The sequence below is a fragment of the Tachysurus vachellii genome, chromosome 4 (assembly GCF_030014155.1).
Source record: "Tachysurus vachellii isolate PV-2020 chromosome 4, HZAU_Pvac_v1, whole genome shotgun sequence".
Taxonomy (NCBI): domain Eukaryota; kingdom Metazoa; phylum Chordata; class Actinopteri; order Siluriformes; family Bagridae; genus Tachysurus; species Tachysurus vachellii.
In genome coordinates this window covers 28,264,067-28,289,836 of record NC_083463.1, presented here as the reverse complement: position 1 = coordinate 28,289,836, position 25,770 = coordinate 28,264,067, and the positions used below count along the sequence as shown (strand labels likewise).

The window sequence follows — 25,770 nt, the reverse complement described above, 5'->3', positions numbered from 1 at the left end:
TCCGAAGCGCAGTGCTTAGTCATGGTGACTTTATCGCTTTCCCTCGCTCTCATCTGGCGTTCGGAAAGCAATGAAAGAATTCAGCCGTGTCATGTTGAATAGGAAGCTTTGTGAGTACAGATGATCCCTAACACTTCTGCGTGGGTGGGTGTTTATGTAGTGATTCTATGCGTTTTCTTTTTTTTGTCGTGTTTTGCTGTGTTTTGTACTATGAACCCAGCAGATTTGCAGCCTAACTGTACAAGAAGAAGCAGAAGACTCGGATGTTTTTGTGCAGCCCAAGTGATTCTTTTGAAGCCTGATTAGTGCATGAACGAGTCAGCGGTTCAGTGCAGGATGAATTCATGCTATAAAGCTCATTTCTAGACAGATTGCACTTGGTTTTGCTTGTTTTCACTGACTGCTCTGTTCTTTTCCTAGACGTTTGCATCACTTCTTCTTGCTGTCATGATATCAGTAGGATTAGAATTATTCACTATTTTCCTGGTGCTGTGATTGTGATTGGTCAGAAGGTGTTGATTAATTGGCGATATAATCAGATGATCTCGTTTCTATAGCAACAGATTACATGATATCGTTATAATCTTATACCTAATAACGTTAAAAAAATTTGCTTTGTTTTGGTGTTGGTGGGATCCATGTAAGGAGTCACCAGTGTCAGTGCTTTTATTATTGTTTTGCTTTATTACGTCATTACGTTTTCCCTACAGGAAAATCTTCAGGATTAAAGACTTTGCTGTTTAATGTGACATACTTAACTTTGCAATGTCAATAACTTGACATTATGTAAACTCTGGAGCCCTGCAGTAGTGTGTGTGTGTGTGTGTGTGTGTATGAGAGAGAGAGTTAATATAGTTTACTGACAGTTTCTGTAATTACTATTGTTATAGGCTGTAAGTCTTAACCTAAAGCTCAAAAGTGCATTTTTTTTTATAAAGCCAGGAAAAATCCTCATTATTCAAGACTTGAAATCTCTAAATCTCAACTTTTTAGTTCATTAGTTTGTTTTTGTGGACAATGAAATAGTCAAGGGTTCGAGAATTTTTACTTCTGTAAAACACTGCTGTTATTATGTGTTGGTGTTAAGCTGTCATTATTTATCCCAGTTTTGGCACCGACAGTGCTGTAAGTTAATATTTGTGTGTACATAAAGTGTAGAGACCCTGTGCTGTTTTAGCTTACATTTGGTTTTGAGCTGTTGTTATTTTGTCGTTAATATTAAAATAAATAATCATAACTATTAATACACAGGGTGTGCATGTGTAATTGCAGTGTATGTATTGTAAATATTTTCTTTAAGCTCGTAACAGTTTTACTTATTGTACAAAGTGTTCTATTCTCTTCTTTCCTCCCACTTTACTAAAGTCAGCGCTGTGTCTGTTGAGTCACTGCTGAAGGCGTTTTGCCAACAATGTTAACGTGCAACTTTTCCCCCCCCAGAATCACATTTGCTGACTGAGTCTTCTGCTTTTAATCAAGTAAAAAACACACCAGCAAATCTGTACACACGGGTCATTAGTTTAGGTTCCAGTCCAGTCGGAATTTCCTCCAGTAAGAACGTTAGTCTTTTTTAAACACTGCTGTTCCTAGATCACTTACTCTTACAAGGGTTAGGTGAAATTAGTGACTTAAGATCATCTCAGGATCATCAGGTAAAACTACAACAAGGAGTGCAAGTGCATCCTGATACAGGCCGTGTTTTAATGATTAACGTGGTGAAAGTTTGGCTTGGCAGTGCGAGTGGAAATAGATATTTGGCTGCATTAAAATTGAACAGTGATGGCGAGTGAGTACAGGCACTTTGGGAAAACTGGTGTATTGAATTTGGTTTGTTTTAGTTTATTGTTTAAATTCATAATTAATACAAATAATTTAAAAAATCTTTTTTTTGTTGTTTTTTTTGTTTGTTTGTTTTTTGGGCTAAAAATATCATCAGGATTCATTTAAGGAAAGTCAGTTTGCTTACTCTGATTTTGTGCTAAAATGAATGACACCGATACGATAGTTTGTTTTGAGCAAGCAACTTTCTCACTTTACACTCTAGTCTATACAGGACATTGGCTGGTAAAGGCGAACAAAATAAATGTGTTGGGGGGGGGGGGGGGGGGTCCAAAAAGCTTAATCAGTTTTGTATAATATTTCTTAGCTGAAAAGCTCACCGGTTGTGCTCAATATTTTCCTTAAATGCTTAAATTGCTACCTACCATGCCTAATATGTCTTTACATTATTTAGCTACCACTTTTTAAACCCTGTCAGATACATTTTCAGGTAATGAAACCTGGGTGTGGGGAGAAAACTGGAGCTTTCATTTGCCCAGGCTGATTATATGTCCATCCTTTTAGAGAATAAAAGAGAGCAGAATTTATTATTACCAAAAAAAATTATATATAAGTTTTATATATAAAACTATATATGTTTTACACATTGTAATAATATTGCGAATGTTAAGAAAAAAGAGAATACAGCAAGGAGTTTAAGTGAATCCTGAGAACTATTTTTTTTTATTTATTTTTTTTTATTTATTTGTGATTTTAATTTCTACATTTCTCATTTTTATGTCTTCTTTATGTCCCAGTGCAGTTCAATATACGGCACAATATTTAAATAGAGTTTTTATTCATGAGAACAAGCAAATTAAAAATTTTGCAACTACATTGCATATGTAGTAATCTTATCATTTTTCCATTCTTGAAGTTCTTGAATCTTTACATTGTACACAAATAGCTATCAACTTTTATTTGAAACCCTAGGAAATAAAAATCAAGTTACTTTATAGGTCTGTTCATGCACCCAAAGGTTGCTTTTTTAGAGACACTCCTACACTTTCAGTCATTTTCAATTCTACTGACGTCAGAGAAGTCATATGACACAAAAAACACTGCAGTCACACTGGCGGAGCAGCACAAGGTCCTACTTAAAGTCACCTGTCCTAAATAGCAACTCCGTCTCAGTTTCACTTTGACACGCACACAAGTAAACATGCAGTGTGTTCCTTAGATAGAGATTTGTTGAGGTTTACTTCCATGTGGGTTTTACTTGACTTTATGCAGGTATGAACGGCCTTTGTAACATTATGGTGGCGCAAAACGTGTGGAGGTAAATGTGTTTTCTGAAGAAAGCTCTGAATGGTCATGTTGATGTGATGATAAATTGTGCAGGGTTTCAATCTGCTGACTCTGTGTCGCTCTGTTTCTTGTCCCTTAGGCATTCGAGCAGTAAATGAAGACGGATTGAAATCCACCACCTTTTAGTTCCGTCATGATCAGCAGTGTTTTACCTTGAAGAGGGTGACGGCGCAGACTAAATAACTTCCGCCACTTTTTCCATGCTGACTTGAACCCGTCTCTGCCTGGTTTTATCACCGAAGTGAGAAAGTCTTTACGAGGCAATGAGCTTTTTACAAGCCTTCTTTACAAGCCTTTAGAAATAAGGCTTGTTAGCAGATTCTGACCTGACAGTCTTTTGTTTTAAATGCCGTTTTAGAAAGCCTGTGTAGATGTAGTGTAGTCCCAGTCCAGCAGGACCTAAAATGTGCCCCATGTTTGCCCCGTGCTAAGCTGACTCCCATTCTTCTGCAACTGTCATTCCTGTTACTCCTGCTCTCAAAGGTTCTGCTGTTGCTTTCAATATTGTGTTTGCAACACCTCAAGTCACAAATCCAGATTCCTTCCTACTGAGATCATATATAGTTTCTCTTTTTCCTGGTTAATGGGCCTCATGTAACAGGATGGTGTTTATATTTAGCAGGAGGATGTAAGCATATCACAGGCTTTCTAATAAAGGCTTGTCTTGTTTCCAGAAACTCCAGAATGGATTATAAATTGCGTGTTGACATGGAGATGATTCACAGACTGAAGTTTGTCCCTGATAGTGTGTATAGCACGCCGTAAAAAGGACATTTCTACTTAAGTAAGACTGAGAAAACAGTGCGCTATAAAGTGTTTTCCTAATTTTGTTTGCACCTTTCCCAAAACAAAGATAACTTGGCCAGGACTTTGTAAATCCTGATCCTTGGTTGCTCTGCACGTGTCTCGCACTGGCGAGCGAGGATGAAGGCGCCGGGCCGCGGGCGCAGCTGAGCATGTACGCGGCTTCAGGGATGACGGAGTGCAAGGCTGAGGTGACGCCATCAACCCGCAATGGCCACCGCGTGTTCAGCTACACGCTCGAGAGTCACACAGCCGCAGCCTTCATCATCATGAATGAGCTGCGGCTTGAGAGGCAACTCTGTGATGTCACGCTGCGAGTAAAATACAACGACCTGGAGGCAGTGGACTTTGTGGCACATAAGGTGGTGCTGGCATCCTCTTCACCTGTCTTTCGTGCCATGTTCACCAACGGCCTGAAGGAGTGCGGCATGGAGGTGGTGCCCATCGAGGGGATCCACCCGCGGGTGAGTGAATGACCGGTACCTTCTGAGAATTATTGCTATTTAATGTGAATTACATCTGGTCAGTTCCTTTACAACCGCATAATTTAAAATTAAAGAGCGTACAGTCATATACTGCCAAAAGAATGAATAATTGCTGTAGAGCTACACTGTGTTACACCTCTTTAGCTAACCTTGTTCATCTGATGCCCTTTAAAGATTCGTCTCCTCACAAGTTCCAAAAACATTTGGTCCCCTCTCAGGCCCTTTCAATATTTGTTTTGCCCTTATGTTCAGTTCAAATCTTTCAGTTAATATTTCTTTCTAACTCCATTAAATCCCCTACATTTTTTATCTCTGCATAAGTGAGTATATCACCTACAGTATGCGTCACTGATGTGTTGCAAACTGGCAAACTACTAGTTCTGAATAAGGGACATGATAGAACAAGATTCTGTTTCCTCTTTGACTGAACTTCTTACATTCATACTAGCAAGCTACAAGTCACTCATGTCGCGTGTAGTTTTGTAGTAGTGACCATTGTCCATTTCTTTTATGTATAAACTATTGTGCATTAAATAACTTGCGTTTAACTAGTTGGTTTTAGAAGCTATATACGTTTACATTTCATTTACATTTCCAGCATTTGGCAGACACGACTTACGTTATCTGATTTTTTTTTTTTATATACAACTAAGCAATTGAGGGTTAAGGGCCTTGCTCAGGGGCCCAACAGTGTGTGTATATATATATGTGTATATATATATGTGTATATATATATATATATATATATATATATGTGTGTGTGTATGTGTATATATATATATGTGTGTGTATGTGTATATATATATATATATATATATATATATATATATATACACACATTATATATATATATTATATTATAGGCTGTTGTCTGATTAGGACACCTACTTTCGTCCAAGCTTATTTTTCTTTCTAATGTCTCTATACACATTTTAATGACCAAACAAGATGAATCCATGTTTATCAGTTTTGCCTCCATTTTGGTGAATGTCATATCTACTTTGCATAAACTGCAGAAAATCTCAGGTCAAATGTCAAGAATTTCAACAGTCCACTGTTCATCGTTATTCTGTCTTAATTGTAACTTGTGACTTTTTTGGTCCACTTTTTTGTTTATCTTGATATTGTCTAAACTGTGACATTTGTCTCATTCCTTTTCTTTCGTAGGTTTACTAGCAAGATTATTATTCTCAGATTTTCACTAGCTCATGTATAGTTGAGGTTTTTCCCTTTAGCTTACCTCCCTGCATGTAAATTTATAGATGAAACAATTTCTAACTATGACACATATTATCCAGTTATCATCCTCTAGAACATGGGATTAAAAAAAGAAGGCAGAACATCTTTTGTAAGCTTTGTTATGTTGATTGATCTATTAAAACTAAAGGTGTATTCTACTTTTCCATTCATCAGCGATTAGCTTAGCATAATAATGTCTTGTATAACCTGTTCCTCCAGGATGACTAGAGACAGAAACTGTCTCTACTGATTATCAGGAAGTTCTACCTGAGACTCATTACATGATATCCAAGCATTAGCCATGCATCTCTAAAGATTAGATCTAATCTTGCTCTGTGAGAGACAGGGTAACTGAAGCAACATGCTGATCTGTCATGATGTGTCAGAGGAACAGTGGACTGTGGCAAAAGATTACAAAGTGACATCAATAAGGATGTCGATTTCAGTATTTTGTTTGGATCTATTGGCTGTTTGGTTGATTACTTTGGACTTTGTACCAGCATGAGTATTACAGGTCCATACTTTCAGGATTACATGATTGGTTTATCTAAACCCAACGCTTCTTTAGTTTGGCATTGAAGCTAAAGCAAGGTTTACACTGAGTAATTTGGAGCATTGAAAACCGAATTTGGTGATCATGAGTTGAGACGAGCAGTCTTAGAGCACAAATAGACTGCACTAGTGTCGTTGCACTAGAGTCAACTGCCGAGAACATTCTAGCAGTATCAAAAAAGTCTTATTAAAAGTGTCCACTGCTATATTTGTCTCAATTTTTGGAAAAATCCAAACTTACAGGACAACCAGAAAGTATCACAGTATCAGCAATTGTGAAACATAAAACAAAAACGGTAAAAATATAATTTAACTGATTCACTTTTCAGAATTACATTTACAGCATTTGACAAACGCCCTTATCCAGACCGACTTACAGAAGTCTTTTGACGTTTCTATCAATGAATAAATCAATACTGGTTTTGTAGGTCACAAATTAATAATAAATCAGTCATAAAATTCTGTTTGCAGGTAATATAGGAACAAATATCTAAACCTTTATGTTTTATGAAGTCTTTAAATGCTAGTTTAAGTATTTCAGGAAGAGGTAGGTCTTGCAGACCGCCAGGTAGTCAGCTGTAACTTCAGGCAACTAAGGGAAGTGCATTCCGCCACCTAAGCACCAGAACAAGCATCTGTTCTGAATGTGTCTGTTTGCATGGCCCCATTTTTTTTCCCCTAAGCCCAGGTCATACTATATAATAACGTATGCAAAAAAAAAGCTTCTCACAGACTGCTATAAAGTTCTGCCAAGATTTTACTGGGATCTTAAACATCTTAAAAGACCAATGAAAAATGGGTAAATATTGCAAAATAGGGATGGAATTGTACTCGAACGCTGTGAAATATCACACTGTCAAATATCTTAAATAAGATGAATTACTAGATTTATTAAATAAAAAAAAACAATAAAGGAATAAATTGATTTAAAACAGTGATGCAAACACAGTAAAGTGCCAATATTCATGAAGCACAAGTTCCTTAAAGATTGTTTTTAGAAGACGTTGTACCTCCTGATATTTTAGCACTTTTTTGTTCACTTTCCTGCAATATCAAAGCATAATACCATGATCAATCACCAACAAACCCAGTTTTCTTCCCAGTTTTCTTCCCATTCCAGTTTACACCCACCAAACAGCTCTCCTCATGACACATCATCTACAAGCATATGCCCAAAATCTAACTTAACTGAGATGGTCAATGATAGCTGTGGTATTGTCAGAACTAGACCAGTAATACATAACATTATCATGCTAAACATGCAAAAACCTGTGATTTGTTTTAACAGGTAATGGGCCGCCTGATAGAGTTCGCCTACACGGCAAGTATCTCGGTCGGAGAGAAGTGTGTCATCCATGTGATGAATGGAGCCGTGATGTATCAGATCGACAGCGTGGTGAAGGCCTGCTGTGATTTCCTGGTGCAACAGCTGGACCCGAGCAACGCCATCGGCATCGCTAACTTCGCAGAGCAGATTGGCTGCACCGAGCTACACCAGAAAGCCCGCGAGTACATCTACATGAACTTCAGTCAGGTCAGACTCTCATGTGATCCAGATCATTCAGTGGGTGAGACAAAGTGGTACAGTCATATGATCGAGAAGTTGTGAGATGTTATACAGTAGTCATACAGTTATTAGGAATATTTAACAAAACCCAACCTGGCATGATGTTAAAGGAAAATCATCAATGATAAGGTGGTGTAATATAGCCTGAAGAAAAGGCAGCGATACTGGGACCATTCTGTATTTTTTCTTATATTACAGGAATTTTTGTTTACTAAATGACAACCTGTAAATTTTATCCACGTAGAGTTACATTTAATTTTATGGACTGTCCTCTAAACAAGTTAATTCAAAGTTATTTTTTATGGCATATATAGCCATATAGTTGTTCCCTCTTTAAGTAAGACAAAGAAATGCAACTTGTCTTGTTGCACTTGTTACACAGAAATCAAATTGTTACTTGTTACACAGAAAGTCTTTATCCTGAGACCTTTCTCATGGCTGAAAACCAACAGCTTCGACCATTATCAGACCGACACTGGAGACTCCTTTCACAAATATGAAAAAAGTCAAGCGTCTGCCTTTCATGTCCTTTTATAAAAGATAAAAAAATTCAAAAATGTTAACTAATTAAAATGATAACATTAATGTTAAATGATTTGTAACACAACTGCATTACTGTCACAGCTGCATTATTGCAGTTATAGTAAAACATTTTTAAAAAAAACATTCTGACCAATAAAAATCCAGAATTCAGCATGACAGTGGTATTATTTTATTAATTCAGATTTCATGTGTTTAAGATTTGGCGTGATTGTGTTTTGGCTAGTAAAAAAACATCAACTGAATAGTGGATTTGGAAAACTAGCCATTGTGACTCAATATACAGTACTTAACTTCCAGAAGATCTGAGTGCGTTGCCTTATGGTGAAGACATGTTATTGTCTAGGAATTCTGTGAATGCGCTTGGGGGTATATAGACACATGTATGTGTGTGAATAGATGTAGTCATACCTGTACTGTTGCATTGTACTATTACACCGAGTTACTGGAAAAGCTTCTTGCTAGGCAAAGGTGTGTCCTATGAAGCCATTTACTTGAAGTAAATTTACATGACACAGAAAAAATAAAATAAAGGGAAAATTATAAAGGCTTTTCAGGTGTTTCTATATATATATATGTGTGTGTGTGTGTGATTTTTTTGGTCAAACCAAAATAAACAAAAGATACATTTATTCATTAGAAATTAAAAAATAGCTTCTCATAGAGGTTACTTTCACTTCAGTAAAAATGAAAATGTTGGATCTGAATTTTATTAAATTTACGCTTAACTTTTGCCTCACTTTTCTCTTACTGTTGCATAGTACATCACTGGGAAAAATAGGTATCATCTAATGACATGCTAACATTTTTTTATGGTAAAATTCTGTTTTGTTTTTTTCTCTCTCTAAATACTAGGATTGTCTTGTTAGCATTGTTAGCAGTCTATACTGTGTGGCCCATCCCCCACACTGTAGTTTTGTTTAAGACTCAACTGAGGTGAGCTAATTGAGGGCTCCAAACAAAACAATATGAAGGATTCACACAATGATAGTACAAGTAGGGGTTTCTCACAAGTCTTAGTATGGGAAGATCACAAGTCAATCGCCACTTAGCATCAGACACTAAAAACGGTTTTATACATGGACAACATTCAGTATTTGATTAGCTACATGACTTTGTAATAAAGTTTTGGTTAACTGCTCATAAAGGTAGTACTCATTCGCCTTCTGCTTCCTCTGCTCCACCAGGTTGCGACACAGGAGGAGTTCTTTAATCTCTCTCCCTGTCAGCTGGTAACACTGATCAGCCGCGATGAGCTGAACGTACGCTGCGAGTCTGAGGTATACCATGCATGCGTGGCATGGGTGCAGTATGAGCGTGACGAGCGGAGGCCCTTTGTGCAGGCGCTGCTACAGGCTGTGAGATGCCACTCTCTTCCACCACACTTCCTTCAGCGCCAACTCGAGCACTTTGAGTGGGATGCACAGAGCAAGGACTATCTAGCACAGATCTTTCAGGACCTCACACTGCACAAGCCTACCAAGGCAGCAGCATGTCGCACACCTAAGGTACCGCAGCTTATATACACAGCGGGTGGCTATTTCCGCCAATCACTCTGCTTCCTCGAGGCGTTTAACCCAGCCACTTGCATCTGGCTGCGTCTGGCGGATCTGCAAGTGCCCCGCAGTGGCCTGGCAGCGTGCGTGATCAGCGGGCTCTTCTATGCTGTTGGAGGGAGGAACAATGCACCTGATGGCAACATGGACTCCAACACGCTGGACTGCTACAACCCTATGAACAACTGCTGGCTCCCATGTGCCCCGATGAGTGTACCCCGGAACAGAATTGGCGTTGGGGTCATCGATGGAATGATCTATGCAGTTGGAGGCTCACATGGATGCATCCATCATAACAGTGTAGAGAGGTGAGGCCCATGGTTAAAGAGTTAACAGTTGTGTACTGTAAAAGAAGGTCAACTTCCTTAACTGCCATTTATGACTGAATTTCATTTGAAATTCATCTTAAGAGTGAGATAGAGACTTCTAGGAAAGAGAGAAGATTTAGACTTTAACATCCAGCACTGTCTGTTTCTGATCACAAAAGTTGTTTGTCAGTAAAAAGAAGACGCTGCTGTGCCTGATAGACTTGCAGCACTGCACTTTATGGTTAACCATGGGGATTGAGTTTTGGCCCATGGCATTTTGTGAGACAGTTTAAAAACCACATTTTACAAAGGGACATCAAAAGCTACAGGCAGATCACCAAAAGGGTAAAGACATAGGACACATTTGCTTGTGATAGCTGTAACAATCTTGTTTTTATGTTTCACAACTTACTTTTTTTACATAAACCTTGAACTGAATTTACAAGCCTCAGGATAAGCAGCGGATTCAGAGCAAGTGGGTGACACTATTGTCTCTTTTAGTTTGTAAAAAAAAAAAAACAGAACAATTGCTTTTTATTAGACTTTTGTCTCAGCTTTTGTTTACTTTCCTTTTTACTCTGCCTACTAGGATATTCTTTCTAGCATAGCTGGCACATCTTCTCTTGCATCAGCTCTGTCTTTTGTCACTAATGTCACTGCTAAAAATTAGCCAACATCAAAATAATATCTGTTCATTGGCGAGTCCCTTTTCACTGATGGACAAGTTGGAGATGTTGTACACTGGGCAGAAGCATACCTTCAGTTGATTAAGTGGTGTATAAATTGCCAAACTTACCTGTTTCTTGTAGTGAAAGAGAGAAGGTTTACTACAAGCATTCTCTCAACTAAATAATCTCTAAAAATTTCTGCAAATCTACAAAATGCAAATTGTTTCTTGATGCAAAAGCATTACAACACTTAGACTTTGATGAATATAGGATTGAGTTTGTACTCTAAATTCCCTGAAGCCTCATAGTAAATTTTTGTCTTTTCTGTATTGCTCTCTCTCTCTCTCTCTCTCTCTCTCTCTCTCTCTCTGTCTCTGTCTCTGTGTGTGTGTCAGTTATTTGACTTATGGTCACAACATGCCTTTTTCACTATGATTTGTCTACAGACCTGTGAAGAGGAAATGGGTTTTATATGTCCGTTCATGGGCCTCAAATAAAGAAACAGCCAATATTTAAAAGAATAAGGAAGAGAAACTAGATATAATTAGGGATTTGCTTTTCATCAAAGCATCAGTATGTTACTGCAGTGTACTGTAGTTCCTAAAATATTTACATGTGTTCCTTGTATAATATTGCAATAATTTGTAAAAGCCATTTATAGTATGTGCTTTGTTAATCTATTAAACACATCTTTATGAAGAAAACTTTTCACCATTTTGAGAATCACGTGATGCATATTCATACTGGTTAAAAAGGAAGAGCATGGACATAAATGTACATAATTATTCACCCCTTGAACTTTCTCACATTTTGTAGTAAACAGCTCATTCAATTACTTTTGGTCTCTTGGTTGATTCCTCGACGCTTCCATTCAGTGTTATATTTTGGTTTTATGTTTATGTTGATTTGTAGGAAGTTCAGCATGAAATATTCTTCCGTTCTTCTATGATTCATGACATATAATCCTGATTAAGGCAATGTAAATTCCTGGAATTCCTTGAAATGTGGAAAAGTTCAAGGTGGATAAAAAACTGCTTGATATTCTCAAGCACTTTATTGGACTTTACCTGATTTGTGTGTGTGTGTGTGTGTGTGTGTGTGCGCGCATGCATGCATATATCTTTAATGCAGGTATGACCCAGAAAGGGACTTATGGCAACTGGTGGCCCCCATGCTGACCCGGCGAATAGGGGTGGGCGTGGCTGTCATTAACCGCCTCCTCTACGCGGTGGGTGGGTTTGATGGAACGCATCGTCTAAGTTCAGTGGAATGTTACAACCCCGAGAAAGACGAATGGAGGAGCACCGCACCCATGAACACTGTCCGCAGCGGAGCAGGTGAGTCCGTGCTGGACTGTTGGACTTCTTGTTAGTTCAGCAGTTATTGGTTTAGGAGGCTGAACTTTGTTTCCTTTAACCCTACACACTTGTCAGGTGTTATTCCTAAAAATATTCAAGTTGTACATTGTGACACAACTTAGTTCACTTTGTTTACCATATTAACGTATTAGGCACTCCCTGACCTTCTGTTGTGTTCTTTTAAAAACCTGACCCTTGTAATTCAATCATTAACAACATCTTTTTGCATAGTCATGATTCGTCTGCATCAAACCCGAACAAGGAAGTTGTCCATTAATTTTTTTTCCCTCACCATGTGTGTTGAGTAATACTCTGTTTTGTAGCGTCATGCACTGTTATTGGTTTCCTCAGGTGTGTGCGCGTTGAATAGCCACATCTATGTAATGGGCGGCTATGATGGCACCAATCAGCTGAACACTGTGGAGCGCTACGACGTGGAGACGGACAGCTGGACCTTCATCTCGTCAATGAGACACCGGCGCAGCGCGCTGGGAGTCACCACCCTCCATGGACACATCTACGCACTCGGTATGGGGAAATATCTGCTTGTAATATTACATGATGTCTTATTTTTTCAGCTAAAATTATGTTAAAGCACCTCCAACATATTTGGCCCTGGAATTAATTACACAATTTCTGCCAATGTGATTGGAGTATGAAAAAAAATCACTTCATATACATTCAAATTAGCTAACATTAGACAATCATATAGTTAATATCAGTTAACTATGTTTATTAGAGGTTCAGCCAGAAATAATTCAAAGTTTTACAAAGAGACTAAATAAAGGATTAAGGAACACTTTAACACAAATAATTTCAATGGTAACGATAATTAAAACGAGATTAAAAACTTACTTTGCTCCTCTGCATGTTGCAGTAAGAAACTGATTGCACATATATACAGGGTTGTACATTAACCACTAAGCTCAGTGTGGGGGAAAAATTGCCACTGATCTGTTTCAGTTAAGACAGTACAGTAAAGACTTTTCTACTTTGCTGCATGTAATTTATTCTAGTTTCTATATCTAAAAAAGACACGCCTCTCCTAACTTCTGCTTTATTTCCAACAGGAGGATATGATGGTAACACCTTTTTGGACAGTGTGGAGTGCTACGACCCTGAAACCGACACGTGGACCGAGGTCACGAGGATGACCTCCGGGCGGAGCGGGGTCGGTGTTGCAGTTACCATGGAGCCGTGCCAAAAAGATTGCCAGAAAGACTGTCCGAAAGATTGTCTGAAAGAGTGTCAGAAATTCTAGTGCCTCTTATATTTTCCTGCTCTTTTTCCTTTCACATTTCTATTCCTTACTCTTTCAGCCAGGATGATCAGTGATTACAATTCTGGTGATTCAGCATCATTTAACAGTCTTCTATAAATGAGAGCAAACGGGTCTCTGGACATCTACAGGGTTCACAAAAAGCGTGACATCAGAGAGATAGAAGTAGACCTTAAGATGCTTCCAGAAAGGACTGGTTACTTTTATTTTTGTTGTTGTTGCTGGATTTTTAGCCAGACTACAGGCATCGGGATCATTAATGTGCATCAGCGCTTGTGTCTCCTGTTTGTATTACTGACCAGCCTTGTCTATCTAAACCAAACTGACTAAAATCTGAACATTTCTCCAGAAACAGAAGTTGCAGCTCAGCAATGTGGACCATGGATGTCAAAATCTTAAAGTGCCATTATTGTATCTCGAAACACATTTCAGTATCCGCTGTCTGTGTTGCTAAACCTGGCTTTATAGAAGTGACAGAACGAGCACACGGACCCAGTGAGGCAGCGAACTGCAACTGTGGGTCGGTTTAGTGCAGCGGTGTCCAATCTTATCCACAAATGGCCGGTGTGGGTGCAGGTTTTCATTCCAACAAAGCTGAAGCCAAGAACAACTGATTAAACAGGTGGAATCAGGTCTGGCTTCTGCTTGGTTGGAATGAAAACCTGCAACCACATCGGCCCTTTCCGGATAAGATTGGACACTGCTGGTTTAGAGAAAGGTCAAATTTACACAATCTTCCATTTACTCTAAATCTATTTGATCGGCCAAAAACTTTTCATGTTTCCTGATGTTTGCTTCATTAGTTTTGCACCAGAGTTTAATGTTGCTAAGAAGTAAGAGAATTATCTCAAATAAATCTGATTTTGTGGATACTATTCTCCACAAATACACGACTTTAGACTTTAATCTAGATCTTTTGCAATTTTGGGACCAAAATTTTGTGGAGCCAAAATAATAAGAGTGCATCGGTTTTACTCTTAACAATTTCGCTCAAATGTTCAGGAAATGTCCTACATTCGATGAACAAAATATTTGGTCTCATTTTAGTATGTCTTGCTCATTATACTACAGATAAAATGATGTTTAAAGATCCTTTTATTTTGGAAAACAAACCTGAGATCAGGATTCAGAACTGGCAAAAAATAAAAATGGTTGGTGTTTTTGGAGAGACATTCAACAAAACAAAACAAAAAACATACTGCGACTACATCTGCTTGGAGGTTATTTTAATGATAGTTTTTCATACTTATTTGCTTCAAACTGACATCACATATCTTCTATCTTGCATTTAAAGCAGATATTTTCAAAAACATCTGTTGTGTGGCGTGACAGACTACCTTCCTTTGTGAGTTTCGTAACTCCAGTACAAAACATGATTCAGACATAAAACATGTTTCAGCTGATTGAGTACATTTTGGGAAATTTTTTTAAAAAGCCATTTTCTGCTTCCATTCCTTATGTAATTATAAAGACAAACAGATTCAGGCATACTGAAGCAGGGGACACACTTGATTCAACTCACAAGGTAATTATACATGTTTATTATAGACTTCAATTCATTTTTTTATTAGCCAATTGCTCATTTCATGAACTTGTTCACTCAGGGTGTTTATTTGGGTGCGATACGCCACCTTTGTGATTAACTAGTGAGTTGAATACACAAGGTGTTAATGCTGGGAACCACGGATGCATAACCCTGGTTTTTGTATAACTTGATTCAATTTAGTGCTTTTTTCTGCTGAAGTCACTTTGTTAATTTGTAAACCCCTTCATGAGTGTGTGTTTTTCCAGATAGCTTGTTTATCTATGTAGCGTCTCATTTTAAAAGTGTTTCAGGGTCCAGCTTAGCCCTGAGAAAAACTGTTTCTAAAATCCAAAAGCACAAATGAAAGAAGACTGATATCTGAGATGAAGGATTTGGAAAGTAATGGAAAAGAATATGGGTCCTGATGTCATTCGATGGTGGATGCAGCATTAACTGGGGGAAAAAGAAAAAAAATGTTGATTCCTTGCCACTTGATGCCAACGCCACTGTCAGAACAGACATCTTGTGAGAGCAGACAGAAAAATCAGATTATGTATTTGTTACAGTATTTTAGTCTACATTTTCCAAGGTTTTAGCAACTTCTTGGAGTTTTGTACAGGGTCTGGATTTCTCTTTTATTTATTTTGAATTAAATGTTTTTCCCCCTCTTCATGCTTGATCCTTAAGTTCTACTTTGGAACAAAGGACCGGTCCCCTTTTGTATTCGTTGCATACTGAGCATGAGCCGTATTTCGAGACGTGATGGCGACTCGTGACTTCTCTTTTTTCTAAGTCTGTCTGTTTAAAAAAAAAAAAAAAAAAAAAAAAAAAAGGAAGTAGTTTTTGCTTTAACAGTTTATTACTAACATTGAGAGATAATTTAAAGACTGCTTTGTACATTTTACAGCAATCAATGTATTGTAAAACACCTTGTGTATTAAAGATCTGTTTATTGTAGTTCATTGTGTCCCTGATGCTGAATCATTTATGTAAACTGTTGTGATTAGATATACTTTTGAGCGTCAGGAATGAAATTGTAGTTGGTCATTCATGGTTAGATGCTAAGGGACCATAACTACATTGTTCTCTCTCTCTCTCTCTCTCTCTCTCGGATACTTGACTACTCTTACATCGCTCTGTGCCTCATTAGCAGCAGTTAAAGATGTAATAGATTGCCTTCGATGCAATAGTTGTCTATCTTTACATGTCTCAGAGGAAGTACTGTATGTGGTAGCCTTCAACCCTCTTCATCTTAGTTGTTTGATAAGGAGAGCTAATTTATGGGTGGTAATTGGCAGGAAAACACCAAATTAGGAATAAAATGGAGATAAACATATCAGAGCTTCAGTGTTTCAGTGCTTAAATTACTGGATAGACATGTATACGTATTGTTTAACCCCACCGAAAAGTGAGAAATTAATCCCCTATACTAAGAAACAAGCAAAAAAATTCATACGTGTACTATTTTCTTTTACATATCCTTAAATGTTTGATGAGATACATCTAAATACATCCAGTATTAGCCAAATTACTAGAAAAATACCAATTATTATTTGACGTAGGAAAAGAACTAGATGTGTTTCACCACACGATGGCGCCCCCCCCACACACACACACACACACACACACACACACACACACTCACTGGGACAATTCAACAAGTGTTTCTTGTGCTATCTTGGCCAGAATTTTTGAAAGTTTGAAACATTTGAAAGTTATTTCAGGACTTCTGACTAATGTGACTCATGTTTGCAATTGTTTGCAACATCAGCCTGTTTAGTCACAGAGGCTTAGTGAATTTCACGGTTAAACGACAGAGCAGTGATGACGAGAGAAAAATAACCCGATCACAGTCATTGACTTAAAACCATCCTGGTTTGTAGACAGCCTATTATAGGTCTGTAATATAGCTCTGTTGTTTTTAAATGGCTGAGAAACGTTTACTATCACTTTTTTACGTCAGGTAAACAGGTAAAACGTCCGGTATCTACGGCTCCTGCATCACCATTCGTGTTGCCAGTTTAGCTGAAATTAATGAATTGATAATCAATTGATAACTGGGATTAAAATAATAATACTGTATATGTTATATATCTACGTATACGCATACATTAATAAACACTTGTTAGTGTTCAGTAAGGAACTCGTTTCAATAGGCAATGAAACTAGGTACACCGAAACCAATCTGGCAACCCTGATTATAATAGCGCCTGCGGCGGTCCCCAAGACTCAGTGAGAGAACAGAAATGGAGCAGCACTAATTATATTAAAGCTCCACGACTTGGAAAAATGGTGAACACGTGAGGAAAAGCAGGTATGTTACTCATTGAGGATTGTTATGTTTAAAAATATATAATTTCTTTAACGTTAAAGGTGTTGTTTACATGTATACTGTTGTTTACATGTAACTACTGTACATGTACTACATGTATATACACTTAAATAACCCTGGATATGGAACATAAGTATAGTTTCATGGTGCATTATGGTAGTATTTTTGAGACTAAACTTGTTCTGACTGTTTTTTTTTGTGCATAGGAGGTGTTTATTCTGTAGAGTAAACTTTCACATTTCAGCATCACTTGCTTAAAGCAGCAGTAGGCTATGTGGGATTTTAATGAAGTAAGAACAATAATTGAAACAATTCTCCAAAATCCTGTAAAAGTAAAGTGTGTAAAAGAAAAGCAAAATAAAGTAAATTCAGTGAGTCCAAACTGTTGGATTGGATTTGGAAAGGGCTTACAGACACAAACCAGTTACTCCTCTTATTTACTACATACTGACCGTCTCACTGGGACGGTATCCCAACTAGTTGTATTCAGGATTTATTTATGTACAGCAAGCTCCTTATTCTGATCATGGAGGCGGTTGGATTCAAATTCAGGCAATAAAGGTACCAAATGTGCTTCGGTGCTACCAAGGCGTCATACAGTAAAGTAAAAATGTCACTGAAGGTATATAGTAGGATTAATTTTGTTCGTTCAAGAGGACACACTGTACGTTGTTTGTCCATTAGAAAACAAAAATATACCAGTATGTACTTTTTTCTTATAGTAACCGATGAACCAATGCTGTGCTGGTGTTACAGTTCAGTGCGGAGATTCTGTGCATGTTCTCGCCATAACCGTCCAGGTTTCACCCGGGTTTCGACCAGATTTACTAGTTTCTTCTCACCTGCTAAAAGCATGTGTATATGGATTGGCTTATTCAAATTGATCCTAAGTGTGAAAGAGGGTGTGCACAATGGCTGCGATGAATTGTTTTCCTATCCTGGATGCAATCCCACCTCGCTCACACTATTTAATGGTCCAGAGGTTAAATTGCTTATTGAAAATGGACGGATGGATCAATGAATGAATGAATAAATGAGTGAGTGAGTGAATGGATGAATGAATGAATTAATTCATTCATTAATTAATTGATCTTCTTATTTATAGTATACAAGCACCGTTATAAAAAAGTTGCTAAATCTTTCTTCCAAAATCCTGTGTAAACCAGTAATTCTACTCTGATGGATGCTAATGGTATTTGACCATGTTTTTTTGTAATTAATAGATGGACAGCATTCCACCCAAAATGCTCTCGTTCTGAGCTTAAATAAAGACTTTCCAATGTAATGCCATGTATGAAAACCTGTGAAAACATATTGAAATTTTCAGAGAAATACAATTTATATGTGGAAAAGGGGGGGAGTGGCGTCTGTGATATCTCATACTGAGATATAGCAAACTTATGTTTATTTTTATATCCATTATTATTTAAATCAAGTCTTCCCACCTGACAGGCAGATTCGAGGATGATTCCAGTTAACGAGTTTCGAAACATTACCTCGGAACAAAATCCCCGGTTCCGAGTTTTAAAGCCATGGTGGGACGTCTTCTCGGAGTACCTGTGCATAGCCATGCTAATGATCGGCGTCTTTGGATGCACCATGCAGGTATAAAACATGCACTTAACACCCTTTCACTCTTAAATTCCTCCACATTGTTCATGCATTTCAGTTCTGATAACAGAGCGAGTCATGTGACCGGTGATTTGTTTAATCATGTAGATAGTATTCATAGATTAGATTCTCTTTTCCATTGTATAATAACAGCTTTGTACCTTTCTCTTTATCAGCAGTCAAGTCTGAGACAAGGAGAATTGAAAGTCATTTTAAAACTCTTATTAAACAAATACAAAAATACTTTGAATGTTGGTCATAAGTACAAATTAAAAATTACAATATTATTGGAAAAGTGGAAAGTTTTAATTTAATCTGCTTAAATTGCATATGACACATTATAGCATTATATATTTTATTCCTGTGACATTGCAAATATCTTACATAGTTATTAAATCATGGAGGCAGTCTACCTAAATATTTTTCTATTATCTTTCTTTTTGTTCAATAACTGGATTTCTGTCAAAATATAGATTTTTTTTCCATTTAGTTTGATTAGTTAAATTCTTTTCATATTGCTTTCTTCCAATTCTGAATTTTAGTCACGGTTTTCTTGGTTCTTCGGAGGGGACTGGAATGGTTTGAGCTCATTTTACCATAACCGTCCTTTTGAAATTAACCAGCCATTAGTTTCTAAAAGTACTTATTAATATTTCAAAACAACATTTTGTGTGATTATGTGCCAATCAGTCAGAAAGGCGCCTTTAAGGGTTGTACTGTTGACTTTAAGGTTTAGCATGTTGGCAGATGTGAGTCATTCTACTGTGACCTACTGTGACTAAGACCCGTTACATATGCATGCACTGATTTCCTAAGTGGGATCTGTGGTTTATAGTACACTTATAATTGTATGTTCGTTGCATTCTCATGTACTCGTATTACGTCACTTTGACTTCCCTCCTGCCTTCATGTGAAATGGTTAAGCTATTTATTTACTGTGGGAGGTGTACTGGTGTTTTTATAATGATGTAACCAGGTCAACCACTTCTGAACAATTATTTACAGAGGTGGCCTGGCAAGAGACAAAGGAGAATAAAGTAATGAAAGCCAAACGTGAGAGAGAGTGGGACATAATCTAAAATTCAAACAACTTGAAGCCACATCAGTGTTGTAACATGTGGGAAAATTGAACCTCATTTCTACTCCCAGTATTTAAATGTCATTAATAATCTCTTATTGGTGAGACTGACATTCTAATGCACAGGCATAACAGTCTTGCCTGCTTTTTTTGCACTGTCCTGACCTAGATTTAAATAGAATTGGATTAGATACTCTCTAGGGCTTAATATTTCATTTATACAATCTTATAATAGCTATTATATTCCTGCTCCATGCAACGATTGAGTATGGCGGATTTATTTTACTTCCGAACATTCCTGTGTGTGCAGAAACGGAAAGTTGTAAGTCATTTGTTCCAGGTTTCAAGTCCTGCTTGCTGGCTGAGTTGCATCTAGTAGAGGCAATAGGATAACAGGCGATAGGAGAAGCGAGTAGCAGCTTACCATACTTAAAGATGTTTTTACAATAATCTGTATAGTATCATAATATATTGTTCTGACATTTCACAGTTTAGAAATAAAAACTAAAATTTCGTGATTTTAGAAATTGATTTGATAAATTGAAATAGTTGAGTTTTACCACCATGTCAGTTTTAACATCCAGTCAGCTAGCAGACTAGTACGTACTATAATATTAACAATGGAGTTAATCAATGATGTGGAAATATTAACAATATACATCTAGTTCCTATTATCACTTACTTTAAAACAGCTATAAATAATTGTAACCCTTACCAGCCTTTAGGGTTTCTGTCTTCATTTTAATAAGACAAAAGTACAGAGCATATCATGTTACTGAGAACCTGGAAATTGTTACTGAGTTACTGAGTCCTCTGTTCTGAATACAGTCTGATGGCAGAAAATGATCAAACTCTGACACAGGAGGCTCTTTCCATAACGTTAAACATTATATAATTTTCTTAGTTAAACTATGCAGAAAATAAACAATCTTTGAATTACAGCCAGATCTACTGTTGGAGCTGTGAGACACATTCAGGTTTAAGAATGAAACAAGGTTGTCATAGAATTAAATGGAATGTTAAATGGTGAGAACCAAATTATAGATGACTTGTTTCTGGTATCAGGTCACTGACAACTCTCTCTTTTTATAGCTGACACAGGAAAAGATCTCCTGTCTCCCTGATCGCATTACTGGAGACACAGATGAAAGCATGGACTGCAGCTACCTCCAAAATCCCAGAGAGAACGAGAGCTTATGGGAGCATGCCATCACCAAGAGCATCGCCCCAAACATAATAGAGGTGTTCGGCCGGAAGAACGACTTGGACATTCACCAGTATATCTTTATAAACAGTTTCTGCTATGAAAGGGCAGTGCATTGGTACGGCAAGTACTTCCCCTACCTGGTGGTCATCCACACAATGATCTTTATGGTAGCAAGCAGTTTCTGGTTCAAATTCCCTGGGACATCATCCAAGATTGAGCTGTTTGTTTCAATCCTGGGGAAGTGCTTTGACTCCCCCTGGACTACTCGAGCAATTAGTGAGGTATCTGAGGACAGAGAAGACATGGTCACATGGAAGAAAAATTACACACCAAAAGCATCTGCGGTAGAAAGTCCTGATGTGGAGGATAAATCTGCTGCCTTTATTCGTTCTACGTCTGTTGTGTCTGACAGGGAGCAGAATGTGCTGGAGCCTGAGCATGCTGCCTCTGTCTTGGACAAAAAGGAAGGTGAGCAAGCCAAGGCTCTGTTTGAGAAAGTGAGAAAATTTCAGACTCATGTAGAAGAGGCAGATCTTCTCTACCTCATGTATGTTCTCCAGACATCACTTAAGGTGCTAAAATTTGCTATTATCACTATTTATAGTGTTTTCCTTGTACCAAATATTCAGATTGTGGTGACTTGCAGAGTCCCCCCTGACCTGACTGGTTTTGGTTTGTTCTGCTGTAATAACAACAAAGCACATCTGTTCTCAAAACTAGCCTACTGTTACATTGGATTTGTTGGTGTGTATGGGCTACTATGCATCTATTCGCTCTACTGGCTCTTCCATCGGCCACTAAAAGCATACTCCTTTGAGCATGTACGTCTGGAAACAGGGATCGATGACATACCTGATGTAAAAAATGACTTTGCATTCCTCTTGCACCTGAGCGATCAGTACGACCCTCTCTACTCTAAGCGCTTTGCTGTGTTTCTCTCTGAAGTGAGTGAGAACAGGTTGAGTCAGGTGAACCTCAATCACGAGTGGCCAATCAAGAAACTCCGGACACGTCTCTCAAGGAATGCCAGCGACCACTTAGAACTGCACTTGTTCATGTTGCAAGGCATACCCAGCACTGTGTTTGATATGCCTGAAGTAGAATCTCTGAAGCTGGAACAGATCAATAATGTAATCATCCCTGGCACAGTGACGCAACTTGCAGCTTTACAGGAGATTTCCCTCATACACTGTCCTGCCAGACTTCAACTAGAAGCCCTCACCTACCTACGAGAGAACCTGAAAGTCCTCCGCATCACCTTTGGCAACCTAGAGCAGCTCCCCTTGTGGATGTACACTTTAACAAATTTGGAAGAGCTCCACCTGAGTGGGCCACTCACCAATGAGCTCCATCGTGGTGCCACCTTAGATACCTTGCGGGAGCTCAAGAACCTTCGTGTTTTAACCTTGCGTGGTAAACTTGCCAAGATTCCTTCCAGTGTGGTGGATGTTGGTGGCCAGCTGCTAAGATTACGCGTGCACAATGAGGGTGGCAGGCTGCATGCCTTCAGCTGTCTGAAGAAGCTAGCAAACGTGGCCACTCTGGAATTGATTGGCTGCGAACTAGAGCGCCTCCCCAGTGCAATCTTCAGCCTCACCAATCTACAACAGCTGGATTTGAAGGAAAACAGGCTTACCACTGTGGAGGAAATCCTTAGTCTGCAGCACTGCCGCCGACTGAGCACACTCAGGCTATGGCACAACTCCATCCACTACATCCCTGATCAAATCAACAAAATGCGCTCACTTGAGACACTTGACCTGAGCTGGAACAAGATCCATAAGCTGTCACTTCAACTTTGCTTTTGCACCAAGCTTCGGCACCTGGATCTCTCCCACAATCAACTCATCTCGCTGCCTTCTGAGATCGGTATCCTGCAGAGTCTGTGGCATCTTTCTTTAGCTTACAACTCACTGGAAGTGCTCCCAGAGGAGCTGTTCTCCTGTAAGAGGCTGAGGACTCTTGAACTGGGGAATAACAGAATTGCCTTTTTGTCTCATAGGGTTGGGAACTTGGCTCACTTGGTGTGTCTAGAACTAAAGGGTAACAGGTTGGAGACTTTGCCTGTCGAGTTGGTTGACTGCAACCTATTGAAGTTGAGTGGGCTCATTGTAGAGGACAGTCTGATTGATATGTTACCTTTGTACGTGAAAGACAAAATGAAGGAGAGGTGACTTAAAATAAAAACATATTCAATTATGAAGACAGATACTGGAAAAATCACTGGTTCTAGAATTCATTGTGGGTTGAGCTGGTTGAAATGCCATATAACTTTAGTCTGACTAATTTATTCGCATTTACTTACCTCTTTGTGTAGGAAATAAACAAAACATCTCAAATCTTAGTCAATCCTGACACGAAGACATACTTCATAATGCATTTCAGATTTAAGCAGTTAGAATTGGTGGAAATTATTTATTTTTATTCCTACATTGTGCCTTTGGAAAAGTTTGTATCAGTTTTTGAAATAAAACATTTTGTACACTATATATATATGTGGTCATTATATTAATACATTTAGATAAAATCATTATTTCAAGAAACATAATGACTGTTTTAAAACCTAGTGAACAATACAACTTTTCTCTATCCAAGCAAAAAATGGATATCTGCTCATTTAATACATGTCTGTGATTCTATTAAGCCACCCTTCCTAATGGAAATTTTAGGCTTAGTACATCATGTTTCATGAACATAAGATTTTCAGACATGACTTCAGCAAAATGATCATTAGTGATGTTGGGCATCAATGTTAAGCATGAAGGCCTAGCTTCAAGTTACAGTTCTTCCCAAAAGTGTTCATGGGGTTTGCAATCAGAGACTGGGCCACTCAAGTTTAATGGTAACCCTACAGCATGCAAAACATCCTATACAACTGTGTGCTTACAACTTTGGGGCAACAGCTTGGGGAATAAACACATCTAGATGTAAAAAGTATCCACATAACTTTGGCCATAACTTTACCTGAATATTAAACTTTCCCTAAATCGCATATTCAGCAAAACAAACATTCAGAACTGGACAGCAAGCACTATTTTGTGAAATCTTCCCTAAACCATTTAGTTGCATGCTATAGAATCTGACTCACAGCCAAATATTGGAATGCAGTTCAGCCAGCCCTTGAAAAGGAATGGACAACAAGATATAACATGCAGCAGGTATTATCTGTACTATGTTTAAGCTAAGACTATGTCTAATGAGTCAGCTGACACTTGCTAAAGTTCTTGGTTTCATGTACCCTAAATGGATTTTCCACCTTAAAGTTAGCCTCTTCAGTCACATCACCAATTCTAGCCAATCAGGTTATGTCTCTGCCCATGTCCTGTGGATATCATACGCTCTGAAAGTCTGTTAGTCATAACTGGGTGTGATGATAAGGCATGTTCTTGCTTTGTTAAAAAGAATTCAGAAAGTATTCACAATAAGGAGACACTCTTACTTAAAACTGTACAATTCAAGCTTATGATTTGTACAAGGCTGAAATACTGACGAGGCTGCTATTTAAAGTAGAACCCTACGCAAACCTAGGGTTAATTATGTGTTCTGAAATTCTCCTTTAATGCGTGCAGTGACATAAGCCTCTGTCCTCTCACTTTATTTTTGTCATTCTTAAAAAAGACTCACCTACTTTCTCTTTCCCTCACTTTTTCCATCTTTTTTGCACTTGAAAACTGAAGCACATGCTGAAACAAGTTTCTATGATACAACTTAAATAATCTCACACAGTGTTCTGAATGGCGCCCCCTAGTGATGTGTCACCTTAGTCGCCTTAATTACTATAACTGTTGTTTGTTTGTGGTGCCAATAAAATGGCAAAAGGAAATCACATTAGCCAGGTTGTTTAATAGGCTAAATACTATAAGCATTCATTTGTTTATCCTAAAACCTGAATAATAAACACTACAAGTATACTCATAGAAATAAGGTTCTTTAGGGGTCTTTGAATTATTAAGAGTTCTTTGCATCCAAAAATTTTTTCTGATTAGAAACACTGTGCTGTTATATATATATAGAACCATAACCTTCTCCAGAAGGACAGCTGGAGAACCCTTCAATGATTCTTGCGTTGTTCTGCTAGTGTATTTTTGTTATTACTGTGAGAAGTGGAAGTAGTTGTCTAATGTCTGATGTCATAGGGGAACACACCATTTTCCATCACATTAATTAGGAATCCAGCAAAAGATGTGGTAAAGACATCAATGTAGCTATATGACACATTTCTGCTGAATTCTGTCATCTAAGAGATCAAGACGAGCGCAATGGTGTTAGCATGAAAGTTGAAGCTTTGGAAGCTGATCTGTTTGAGCAAAGCGGACTAAACGGACTCTGCTGCTTCAGTTTCTTTATGTAGAGATGAATTTCCACTGGTGCAACTCAACAAGAAATAAGAGGCCGTAAACCAAAGTGTAGACAGAACAAAAAGTTTATCTTTCAGCTGAGAATTGTATCCCTAACTTAATATACACCTTACATGCATGTTGGTCAGGGTGAAATTTCCCTTTAAGTGTGTAACAAGCTGGATACATTTTATTTAT

At 38.1% G+C, this 25,770-nt stretch overlaps 2 protein-coding genes across 4 annotated transcripts; both read left to right on the top strand.

The window, feature by feature from the left end:
- keap1b (kelch-like ECH-associated protein 1b) lies at nucleotides 1-15,964 on the top strand. 3 transcript variants are annotated; one of them, XM_060868742.1, is made up of 7 exons: nucleotides 1-110; nucleotides 3,206-4,394; nucleotides 7,495-7,740; nucleotides 9,501-10,177; nucleotides 11,977-12,182; nucleotides 12,555-12,731; nucleotides 13,274-15,964. In XM_060868742.1, the coding sequence occupies exons 2-7, from the start codon at nucleotides 4,083-4,085 to the stop codon at nucleotides 13,462-13,464; spliced, it is 1,809 nt and encodes a 602-aa protein (XP_060724725.1). In that variant the 5' UTR covers nucleotides 1-110; nucleotides 3,206-4,082; the 3' UTR covers nucleotides 13,465-15,964. The 3 variants fall into 3 exon arrangements, with proteins under 3 accessions (XP_060724725.1, XP_060724723.1, XP_060724724.1); XM_060868740.1 differs by having other exon boundaries at nucleotides 14-144; XM_060868741.1 differs by lacking the exon at nucleotides 1-110 and adding an exon at nucleotides 2,565-3,097.
- Nucleotides 15,965-17,183: 1,219 nt separating this feature from the next.
- On the top strand, nucleotides 17,184-23,724 carry si:zfos-323e3.4 (volume-regulated anion channel subunit LRRC8E). The gene is made up of 3 exons (XM_060868739.1): nucleotides 17,184-17,321; nucleotides 18,792-18,944; nucleotides 21,121-23,724. Exons 2-3 carry the CDS (start codon nucleotides 18,804-18,806, stop codon nucleotides 23,407-23,409), a joined length of 2,430 nt encoding a protein of 809 aa, XP_060724722.1. The 5' UTR covers nucleotides 17,184-17,321; nucleotides 18,792-18,803; the 3' UTR covers nucleotides 23,410-23,724.
- Nucleotides 23,725-25,770: the final 2,046 nt, after the last annotated feature.